The sequence below is a fragment of the Leucopleurus acutus genome, assembly GCF_964270905.1.
Source record: "Leucopleurus acutus genome assembly, chromosome: 1".
NCBI lineage: Eukaryota > Metazoa > Chordata > Mammalia > Artiodactyla > Delphinidae > Leucopleurus > Leucopleurus acutus.
Genome location: NC_139142.1, coordinates 186110065 through 186122451, shown reverse-complemented (window position 1 = coordinate 186122451; position 12387 = coordinate 186110065). Strand labels below are relative to the sequence as shown.

At 37.5% G+C, this 12387-nt stretch overlaps 1 protein-coding gene across 15 annotated transcripts in view; it reads right to left on the bottom strand.

Annotated features, from left to right (window-relative positions):
• The window catches only part of PARD3 (par-3 family cell polarity regulator), a 634176-nt gene that overhangs the window by 287780 nt on the left and 334009 nt on the right, over nt 1–12387 (bottom strand). For all 15 annotated transcript variants that reach the window (XM_082847455.1, XM_082847464.1, XM_082847462.1 and 12 more), the window contains 2 exons: nt 5382–5473; nt 3127–3210 (listed from right to left, as the gene is read on the bottom strand). In XM_082847455.1, the coding sequence (XP_082703581.1) occupies nt 3127–3210; nt 5382–5473 (176 nt within the window). The remainder of the gene's footprint in view (nt 1–3126; nt 3211–5381; nt 5474–12387) is intronic.

The following is a 12387-nucleotide window of genomic DNA, read 5'->3' as shown; positions in this document are numbered from 1 at the left end:
GTCTCTCCCATGCATTTATTTTGTCTCTGTTTCTACCATCCAAGACAGTGGCTGGGGGAACGGCAGCCACAAGCCAACGGTCACTAATGTCCCCAATCGGGGAACAACATTCAACCTACTCTAGAAAATAGCCTTTTTAAATTGGTCCAGCAGGATTTTTATACAAAAAACTTCATTATACCTCAGGCCATAATAATACCTAAGTAGCTTTAAAAATTTCTCTAACATTGACTTCACACTCTTCCAATTTTCCTGAATTATATTTGATACTCGAGATGTTCAGCATTGAGTTTCTTTTCTTTATGATGTTTAATTCCCATTCTGCACTGTTCCTTGAGACTTTCTGACTTAGAAATTGAAATCAGAAAGCAATACTGACATGCATGTGTCACTTTTAGGAAAATAAGTATTCAGGAAGTGTTATTCAATTAGTTACATCTCCCAAACTGAGAGGGCCCAAGTATGATAGGAATTTTGTACAAAGAAAGTTATTCTTGGAAATTTCAACTTACATCCCATGAATACGTATTCTTGTATTCCCACTGGATAATATGTGCAATTTCTTCACAAGTCCTGATTAATTTCTTCCTTTCTGCTATACTGCATTGCTTAATTTGCCCTTGCAGCCACCATTGAGCGGATGTAGCTCCCTTTATAAGCTGTCATCACAATTAAAATCATCTTCTACAACAAGCCAACTTCAGTTACCTAATTCAGACAATCCCTCCTCTATCAGCTCACAGAACACCTCTGATACAGGGATGTCGGCATTTATCACAATTATAATAGTGTGAGTTCTTGGCTATCACTCCATCTTGACTGCAACCCCCTGGAGAGAGACTGTGTCCTGCTCATCCTTGTCTCCCAGCACCTAACACAGGAACCATCACACGGTAAATGCTTGGGGAGGTTTCTGACTGACTGAGAAGAAACCACGTGTCAGCATTTCTGAGAACACGTGAGACAGGTGTCTCTGGCTCCTGAAGACTGGCGTCTATGATTCTTCAGCAGTCCTCCTGCGGTTCTTTGCACTGTCAGTCTCACTCTGAAGAACCATGACTGCCAAGGTGATGAGGAAGCTCAAAGATGCATCACAGGTGTTGGGGGAAAGAATTCTATTCTGTTTCCCAGTATGAAAACTAGTAATGCCAGGAAAGGATTTATAAAGAATCTCATTTTCTTAATCTCTTTGTCCCTTGTATAGGGAAGCTGCACAGGAGATTCCTCATTAAGTTGCCACATCAACAGGGATTAAAAATGACTCAGCTATAAAACACCTTCTAGTTCTGTACAGGGATCCTTGTCTCCTTGAATGTGTTCTGTATATCGAAACGAAACGCCATGGTAACCAGTAACTGTGGTCGATTTTGTGAAATGCCTTCCACTGAATTAATCTGCAGTAGATTTCTTTTTCTATCTTATACTTCTTTTGCTTAAGGCTTTTTAACCTATTTCATCCTAATATCCTTTCACACTGACGTAGGAAGTGTGTAATAAATGACAGAAAATAACATGTTTGTAATTGAAATACTGGTTTAAAGCTGGTACATACACGATTAAATCTCATTTGTGATGAGTTATATTCCACAAACAGTTAAAGGCACACTAATACCGGGAGGCTATCATCCATGCATTCTACCCTCTTCTCATATCTTTCTACTCATGAAATAAATGGAAAAAGAGTTTAACTTCTGAGATCACTTAAAATTATAATCTTTAAAGGAGATAAAGGCAAGGGCCATTTTGAAAACAACTAAGCTTATTTAACTGAAAGTCCTTTGAAGACATTTCAGTGACATTTCTCCAGAGTTTTAAAAAAAAAAAGAAGGAAGAAAGTGAAAGCAGTCATAACTCTGTGAATGTAACACCCCCCCCATCCCCAATTCAAGGTGAATTTCACATCTTGTTAGATACAACGCTCACATTCAAGCCTCGTACTCCAGCAGAGTTCTACGTAAATCACAGTGTCAGCTTCCAGACCTTCCATAAAGCGTGTGCTTTACCAAAGACATGAAATCTGGACTCGATACTGTCAGGAACATATACCGGGAAGGCAGTACAATTGTTCAAATACTTATTTTGAACGATTAAGTAGATAACTCAATCACATGCTTGTAACTGATGTTTCCTCCATCTCTCACAATATACTGGACGCTTGGAATTCCTTGACAAGGGTTGAAACTATGTTCCTGTTCTTGGTCACTGGCCTAAGGTGACTTTCCAGCTCCCCCTTTTCTTCTCCCAGTGTAAAAGAAGTTTAAAAATCGATAAAATGATAACAATAAAAGAAAGAAGTTCAAACTAAGAAGCCAAATAGTTCATAAATATGTTTCATTTGGGTAATAATTAGATGGGTAAATAAGAGAGGATGGAAGTAAACTTCAAAGGCTAATGCCCGCCCCCTCCATGGGGAAAGAGGCAGCATTTCACTTGTGGATTGATGGAGGCTCATCAAACATTTGATTAGTTGCAAATTCAGTTCATAGTATTTGAAAACATATACAAGCAAACATACACTAATTCTTTCACAGAAAGAAAGCAGCAGGATAAAAGAAACTCATATAACATTTGACGTTTTTAAGGATATATGTTCTATGAAGTAATGAAGTCATACTAACAAATAGTACAAAATTTTGATATTTGAGTGGGCAGATTGAAGAGAAGGAGACACAAGTCACACAGTAGAAAATAAATCTATAGTTTGTCTAACTTAAAAAAATTTCAAACATAATCATAAAAATCATATAAAATTTAAGAACTAAATAAACATAAAAGCAAATTTTAAATGAATCATTTTCTATGTTATCTAGATAATTTTTATTGGATATATTTTTTCCAGAAAATTGCTTTAAGCTCTCCCTTACCTTTGCACATTCAGCTGGAGTTCTGGCTCTAAAGGCTATCATCAATTTGCATGGATGTGATGAACGATAAAATTATTAAGATAATTTAAATGCCCGATTTCTTCATCAGCCTAAGTGCTTTCTGTGATTATAATGCAGTGGCCCCCAAATGAAAAGCCTTCTATTAAGCATATGCTAAGTCAACATCACTCTATATCTGAGCATAAATGAAGATAAAACACTCCACATTATGATTCAATTAAAAACCTGCAAGATACGTTACCTGCCGCCTCGAGCACTGAAAGGCACTACATGGATTCCCAGAGGCCCTCCATCGTTGGGGACTTGTACGAGCTTTACCATATCACTGTGAGACAATATGATGAATGAGGGAGCATGAACATGGACCATCACAAACCGAAACTCAAACCAAACCAAACACAAAACCGCAACGACACAGACGCACAATAAACAACAAAGGAGGACGAAACGAAAAATCCCACCAGGCACACACACATATACATACACGTTCTGGAATAGAAGCATGGCGATGAGGGCACATTCAACTCTACATACCTGCACACTAGTCTGATGGCATGGGGTGGGGAGGGGGGAGCAATCATCAGAGATAGCTACATTAAAAATGACACAGCACCGCTGCTCTCGGACCACACTCTTCTGTGTAGTCCAAGTATACCTTTTGTGATCAAATCTCTAGACTTCTACTGGAAGTTTCCCATCCTAATATCTATTCAAGGACTACGAAGATTAATGGGATAAAGATGTGTCAGCTGCACAGCACTTTATAATTTACAAAGTGCTCCTACACATGTCACATCATTGATCCCTTCCCGCAAAAGTCCAATAAGGTCAAAGCTTTGCCCCAGGAGGTGGCAATCCAGATGGGATACAGCCACCCTTACTTCCCAACTCAGAGCTCCACGGAAGGTCGCCGTCCTACCTGCTGTAAGCTCACTGCATATGCAGGCAATGCAACCCCACGGGATACCCGTCAAAAATCAAATGATTGTCCCACGGGTGTTTGTAATTGAACTCTAAAGTCTTTAAGCTATTTATATGAAGTAACATGAAGTTACTTCTACCACATAACTACAGTACTTTCATATTAATATCAAAAGTCCGAGTTTAATGCAACTGGTATAATCTGGAGAATGTAAATTTTCTACGCCATTTCAATGAGATTCCACTTTCCTTGTAGGTATTTCTGTGGGTGTGAGTACTGCACAGAAACCTAAGCAGTCCTGATCTAACAATCAATATTTGGAAATACTATTTCAATTACATATCTAGTTTTAAGCAATCTGGACAACCATAAGTGATTACCAATGGACTTGACCAAGATCACGATATAGTTTTTATGCAATGGAAAATGCCAATGCTACGACTGTATTTCTATGTGTATAGATTCAATCACACACACGAATTAGGACAAAATTGAAATTTTGTCATATTGCCAACATATTTACTAAAGTAATACTATTTAAATGGATATTTAATTTTTTTCTATTTTCTTAGAATTTCCTAAAATCCTATTTGAGATACTGTTCATACCATTTGAACATGTATTTAATGACTGGTTTGTCAACTAAGATGGTTTGCCAACTAGTATGGTAACTTTAATACATTTATTTTACTTTATATTCTTTCTCAAAAGAACTATCACAGTGCAAGTGTTTCTTAAGTGTGTAAATACTTAGAGAATGCTGGTTGCTGAATATCCAAACATAATCTGATTCGAAGCCTGTTTAATCTCACTGAGAAAGTTCTTATAGCCCTTCCTTGGAAGACCAAGAAAAGACAAAATTAAGAGTTTAATTATTAATATCTGGACCCCAACTTTTACCCAAAATCAAAGAAAAAATTTAGAATGACTGCCCTCCCTGCTCTAAGGTAACTTAGAAGAAGTCTTGAGAACATCTTCCATTCAAACCTGCCATTATTTAAGATAGTTGTAAAGTTGTGACAATATACGGAAGTTTTTCTTCGACCTTTTACACTTTAAATCATGTTCAAGATCCCTAACCTGTAATTTTTTATCAAATATCTTGAGAGATTCTATTTCTTCCAATCAAAAAAATATACACTAAAATGAGTAATGCTTACATGATTCAACTAGTTTTTCAAGTAAATTATGTCCACAATTACTTTTTTAATTTAGCAAAGTTGAAGAACAAACAAATGACCAAAATACTGACATACAAAAAAGCAATCTGAAAACAGTTACAGTGCTGTGAACATAACAGACTTTTTTCAATCAAATACTATTTTATATTATAATTTAATAGTATTTGCCAAGGCATGAAACTCAGAGCAGGTACATGGGAATTTCCATGCTATAGTTCTTACATTAGATCATTAACTCAATAGATGAAAAATGCTCTTTGGAAAACAAACCAATGCAAGGCATGTTTTAACTAAGCACAAACATAACGCATGCCATATGCTTTCGGAATATTTGCTGCTATCAGTGAAGCTACATGGATATTACAGGGTTAGTTGAAAATGTCAGTAACTTACTCCAGAGAAAAGCTGGGTACGTTCTCCACACCAGTGTCGGCGTGCCCCACGGGCTCAACACGGCTGCTGTCTTCCTCTGTGCCATCCTCATCCTAGAGAGGGCGCAACACAAAGAGAAGCAGACTCTGAGTCAGGTTCATTCTTATGCAGTGAATGAAAGGAAACTGAATAAAACTGAAGTCTAAGAGGCGTTATGATAATATTAACGATATCTCTCCTCTAGCAAGGATGACCTTTAATGATAAGATGGGTTTGTACATGTGAAAAGCTGCATTTTAAAGCAACAGTCTCCTGAGTTAGTACATCTTAGGGGGTGAACAAGATGCCACTGCAATAAGGAAAGAAAACATTAGAACTTATATTAACCCTCTTATCATTTTTATTTCACTTTTCGGTGTATGTTTTAGGAAGTAATTATATATTACTACAATGTTATAATAAACTAATAAATAAATGTACATTACACTGGGGATGTATGGTTAACATTTATACTAATCCAAACAGTTGAGATCATTATAAACCTTAACAACTAGCAGAATCTTCAGTCCTATTGTCAGTTCCCCAGTTCCTATTAACACACCTTGTCAAAATGAACATCAAGTAAGCACAATCCTAGACTTAGATACTTCATCCTGTGAAATCTCACATAAAGTTACCCTAAGCCAATCGACTGATCATTTAGAGGTAAAGGCATTAAGATCTTAGCCATGAGGGCTTCCCTGGTGGCGCAGTGGTTGAGAGTCCGCCTGCCGATGCAGGGGACACGGGTTCGTGCCCAGGTCCAGGAGGATCCCGCACGCTGTGGAGTGGCTGGGCCCTTGAGCCATGGCCTCTGAGCCTGCGCGTCCGGAGCCTGTACTCCGCAACGGGAGAGGCCACAACAGTGAGAGGCCCGCATACCGCAAAAAAAAAAAAAGAAAAAGATCTTAGCCATGAAGAACCACTTGTGTTTACTTCTGTTACAAAGGACCCAGCGCCGGGAAAGGCACAAAGAGTAAGATAACCAACCCCGGTAACCACCATTGTATTCTTCCTTTTAGAAAGGCAACAGTTTGTAAAAATTATATTCCAACATGCTGCAGAAATTGGGTAAACATGCTGGTGCTTCAAAAGGTGCATGTGGAATAAATGTGATGGTTCATAAAAGTAAATGAAATGTCACCCAAGAACATGCCTTACTTTATAATCTTGGCCACTGTCTTTTCACGAAGCAGTTCACTAACAGTGACGTTGGCTTTGCAGGATCATTTGAATAAGGATAAACATGCCTGATGATATCAATGGTCCTATTATCCAAATTAGAATATTCAGAAAAGACTCCGAATCTCCAAACACAGTGGCTAAGAGGCTCGTGAGGGTTTCACCTTGGATCCACAATGTGCATAATTTATGTACACGTACAATTTGTTAGGTTCACCTTTTCTACTGTATAAATTTGATAACAGTGAATTTATATGTGAACTTCACTAAACCACCTAATGAGAGTCCACCATTAGAGAAAAACTGTATATGTTTAACCATGTATTTAACAGACTCATAGTAGAAATATATACACCATCAACAGAGACATCAATCAACAAAATGATAAGCAAAGGTTATAGGTTCAAGACACAGCATCAAACAATATTCCAAATTATTGAAGCAATATGAAGGCAAGGCAGGGCAGCTGGTAATGCCCAGCTGACATTTCCTCTGGGAATCTACCAAAATAAGAAGCTGAATGCACCGAGTGTTTCTCTGCGTTTAGATAGGCTCCGTGCGTCCTCAATGGCAAGGCACTGCATGAAGTCAAGCTGCTTGAAGATTGATGACCTGTGTTCTGCGAGGCTCTAAAAGGTAGCTCTTAGTCACCTATCTCTTTTAAGCACCAGCACATAATACATTTCAAAGGTGAACCAGCATCTTGAACCTGCCTAAGAACCACACTTCATGTAAACAAGAACTCCCCAAATTACGCTTTTCCATTGGGAATGGCGGTAGGGAGGAGAGAAGTGTGATTGTATTTATATAAATCAGGTGGAAAACATACAAACAGTCTTATGGGTTAAAGACATTTTGTTTCAGGATTCATTAGTAATGTAAACACCGCTGAAACACCACCATGATGTATAACCAACAGAAACAGCTATGTGGCACTGTGAAATGGCCACATAAATGAAACACCCCAAACTACAGTGATGAAACAGTAACTGATAATTGACACATTCATTGTTCCCACAGTGGCCATTATCAGGTCCCCAAGAGCATGCAGAGTATTATTTCACGTGGCTGCATATGGTGTTCAGTTATTTTGCAAAATTCACCGCCCTGAGGCTGGGCTGCAATTGCTGTGGGAAACACAGTGTCTGGATGTGTACAGATCAGCTCCTATATTGCTTTATTTTGTTGTTCTGTACTTTTTAAAGCTGCAGCTGAACATAGTCACTTTTAGTAGGAGTTATACACTGAATTCTGTCATAACCATAGTAAAGGAAGCTCAGTTACTATGTACGTCAAATCAAGATGGAAGGTCTAGAGTATCAATTTAAGCTACATAGTGTTAAAAAATATTTCAGGTGAGTCAATGTACTTTTTGTCCTTTACCTTCTCTCCATTTTACAGCAGAGTGTAGTGGTTAAGAGTTCAGATTAGAAAATTAAACAAACGGAGATGCGAACACTAAGTGCGCCATCCGCCAATTTTATATCCTTAGGAAAGTGATACACCCCTTTTGCATCTCTATCCCTTCTTCTGTAAGCTAGGAACAATAGAAGCATCTTCTTTGTAGGACTACTGAGAGGAGTAAGTAAGATAATCCACGTCACAATCATAACATAATACCTGACACATGGTAATAGACAATAAATGTTAGCTGTTACTGAAAAGAGAAATAATAAATATATGACATATAAAACATACCTTAGTAATTGTCTTAGGGTAATGTTACACAGCTATAAAATATTTTGAGAATATATATTTGTCCATACATACCTTGTGCCTTGCAGTAAAATTTAATATTAAACATATTACCTACTCAGTTAATTACAAACTGTATCATCTGCATCTTATAAAGTTGCATAAAACCCAACATTTATTGCACTTTGTTGTATACAACGTGCTTTCATCATAAAAGGCCTCCGGAATGAGAAAACATATTAAAAAATATAAACAACGAATGCTGTATACAATCCAGTAAATGGTGGGAAGAAGAAAACACCGTGGGTTGTTAGTTGAGGAAATTTTCAAAGATAAAATAGATGTGAAGAACCGTGAAGGGTCTATGATTTCACCCTACTTGAAAGCTCGTAGTGAGCCTGCCATAGCTTCATGGATGTCACAGAGGACACGAGACTCCCGGGTCGGAGACAAAGGACAGTTCATTACAGCAACAGCGTTAGCCAGAGCCTCATCCTTTTATGCACTGATTCCTAAGCTAAAATTCTCAGGGGCCCACACAGAAGAAACATAAGCCCAGGGAACTCGAACCTTTTACATAGGCAGTGAGCATGTCTGCCCACTGCTTTGGAGAGAGACACTATGCCTATCTTCCAAGGCTTCTTTCAACACATTGCTGAAAGAAGAGTCCGGAACAAAGGCCTTTATTCTCAAGATGTACAAAAATGCAAGAGAACCATGGAGAATTATCTCCCAACAACAGAGTTTAATCTGAGCATTGCCAAGTGGTAGCATTTATATGATCACTAGCATACTAAAACTGGGAATACGATTAACAAATGCTCTATGATAACAATGTCTTTTGAATGGTAACATTAAATTGTACTAGATAAAAGAGTCATACCTTCTATATCAAGGAAAAACTAATTTTTCAATGTGGAACAATATGCCCAGCCAAACAAAAAAAGCAAGTGTGAAAATTCAAAAAACCTCTCAGACGTGCAAAGTCTTTACTTCCCATGGACCCTTCCACATAAAGCTATTTTTGGATGTGCTCCAGCAAAATCCAGAAAATTCAATAAAACAATGGACAAAACCCAAGGAAAGTCCCAGAATATGGTGACAGTCCAGAGAAGCAAAAACAAGTTCAGATTAGAGCAGCAGGATGGAGAGGTCTGGGAAGTCAATCTCCATGAGAAAAAAAAAAAAAAAAAAAAAAGTTCAGTATTTTTGAACATTTGGGAAACATTCTGACAGACCTGATAGAGAACGGGGGGAGGGGAATTAAAGATATGTATAGAGAAAAGAAAACAAATTTTTTTAAAAGTCAAAGCAATTAGCTCCAAGCACAACAAAGGGAAATGTGTAGGAAAGGACATGTAATCCCAGTACCTACCTGGTTATGCAGTGAGCAGTTCTTACATCACCATACAATGTGATAATGGCTACTGATTTCACTTGGACTTTTCATGTAACAATACTGAGAGGATGGGGATGGGGAAAGTGAAAGTGGCATAAAAGGAAAAAACCCATCTTCCATAAATGGCAAGTCCACAGATGTCAATAACTGGTAACCAGGAAAGAGCAACATAAATATTTTATTCAGAAACATGGAAGTAAATAGCAGAACCAACGTCTGCATAAATTGGGAGCTGCTGCCTCTGGGGAGAGGGGCTGGGGGAACACAGGGGAGGAGAACACAGAGACTGCTAGTTTCCTCATTAAACGCCTTCCAGCATGATACATGTAATTTTATTCTGACTACATATTTGAAATACCCACCAAGAGAGGCTCGTTAGATCCACCTCAACATCCAGACACCCAAATGCCACCTGGCATCAGATTTACTGCAAAGGATAAAACGCAGGAAACCCAACTTGCCAGCAAGGCAGTGGCCCGCTTTTGTCCTTGGAAGGAGCCATCCTTGAAGATGTCCAGGGTCTCTTCCTGTGTGTCCCCCAGATGACAGCTCAGGTGCGGGAGGAAGAGACTCACATGGGCTGGATGCAAAGCGCTACCCTGGCTTGGGAGCCTCCTGTCTCAGAGAAGCCAGTATGTCTCATGACACCGCCATAGGGACAGCTGTTTGTCAGCGAGTTACAGTTTTTCGAGTCTAGATGCAAATTACCAATCAAAATGATTTAATTACCATACAAAGATAGTTTACGGAAACTAACAGGTTTCCAGAAAAAGGGAGCCAGAAAAAACCCACCAAAGTTTACATTCTCATGCAGAGGGGGAAAAGATTTTGTTAACCTTTTATCTACTGTAAAATATTGATCTAAGCAATTTTTTTTAAGATGGAGGAGACAAGTAGTCAAAGAAGAGAAAAAAGTGAGAGAAAAATGAATATTTGATAAGCTTGCGTGAGAAGAGTGAGTTTTAGATCAGGTTAGAAACTTGTATTAGACAAATGGTGATAAAAGCTTCATGTGAACCTATTTGTTCTCTGCTTCTCATAAAAATTAATAATCTTACTCTCTTCCATAATATTAACAATATAAAGACTCACCTTCAATTGAAAAAGTCCTCGAAGGACCAATGGATGATATATTCTGAAATCACAAGCACTCACACGAACTATGTCTTTAAGAAAACCAAATTTGGCTAAACCTCTAATTATCTTTTTAATTTCAAAAATTATCTAGTTGTATTTTTTCCTAATGAGCACTATATATCTTCTCTACAGTCACAGATGTCTTTTTAATGATATCCAAATACTAAAGTGGATGCCATCGCAAAATAGTACAGGATCTGTAATTAGAACACTTAAAATCTGAATCCTGCCTCCATCACTCATATAAAGTATTAAGAGGACAAGCTTTGTAACTGGTTTGTTTACCAAACAAAGAAAGCAAAAGCACACTGTCTGCCTTATGGAACGTAATAAAACTTCACCCAGAAAGCAATCACCTGCATGTCAACATTCAAACTCTTGGGTTCCAAGGATCTAAACAGTTTGAATAGTTACTACTTTAAAGAAAAGCCTACAATTTTAGGGAATAATTTAATCATTTTTAAAATGTTTTTTAAAAACTTAGGTTATACTTGTGTACGCAAATTTCCTGCATACCTGACTTTGATTTTTATGTTTAGGAAGCAAGAAAAGAAACGAAAGTTCTGATGATACCCTGGGAAACAAATTTACAATATTCTTCCTCAAGTGTTGTTATTATTATTTTTTAGAGTAAAATAATTTGACTGGTTCAGTTATATTGCTACACTAATGCTCAACAAAATGATCTCTGTCACCTTTTTAGAATTTTAGAATTGCAAAATTTTCTGAATTTAATGTGAGACATTAACTATTAGTGAATCACAGCACCCCAGAGAAAATATTTATTTGAATGTTGACAGCATGAATTAAACCACTTTTGGGGGGGATCACATATGGTGGAAAACAAATTCCAAGGGGAATCTGTTTCCAAGTCCTCTAAGTATCACAAATTGGATTCCAGAAGGCTCTTGTGTTAAGGTTTCCACTACTTGATTAATTGGCCAAATCGCCAGGGAAAAATAATTTTCCATCATATGTGGAAAACAACTGAAAACACTTGGGGGGGGGGGAATTTCACAACTGAAAATGATAAATCTAGAGCAAACTTCTAAAGAAATAAAATCAGGAAATGTGTAATATAATTTTACTTAAAGATCATTATATTCTACTAGAGTAAAAAACATTTATATAAAAACAAGAATTCAAATACTCTTAAGAACAGATGAGATAATAAACAAGACTTTTTAGAATAAAAATATCTTCTTGTATTACATTATAGAGGGAAATTAATAGCTGTTATACCTTTAAAGGCAGTGCAGTTCATTATAATATACACTTGCTCCACAGAACCCAGAGCTCAACACCAAATAATTTTGGATTAAATGAAGAAGTATTCAGTACCTGTGATATTGAATGTTATATGTGAGCTGCATGCCCTCAACCGGATACCTAACATTCTCATCTCAAGCTAATACTGATCAAATGGAATGGCAAACATAGTCCTGAACACAGTCCATGAAATTTTCATTTACCACAGAAATGAAACATTTCCTGTCTTGAAACATACACAACATGACTCCACACAACCCAAGGCAAGAGAAGAGTCTTTGAGAAGAAGAACAGATGGTGCTGATT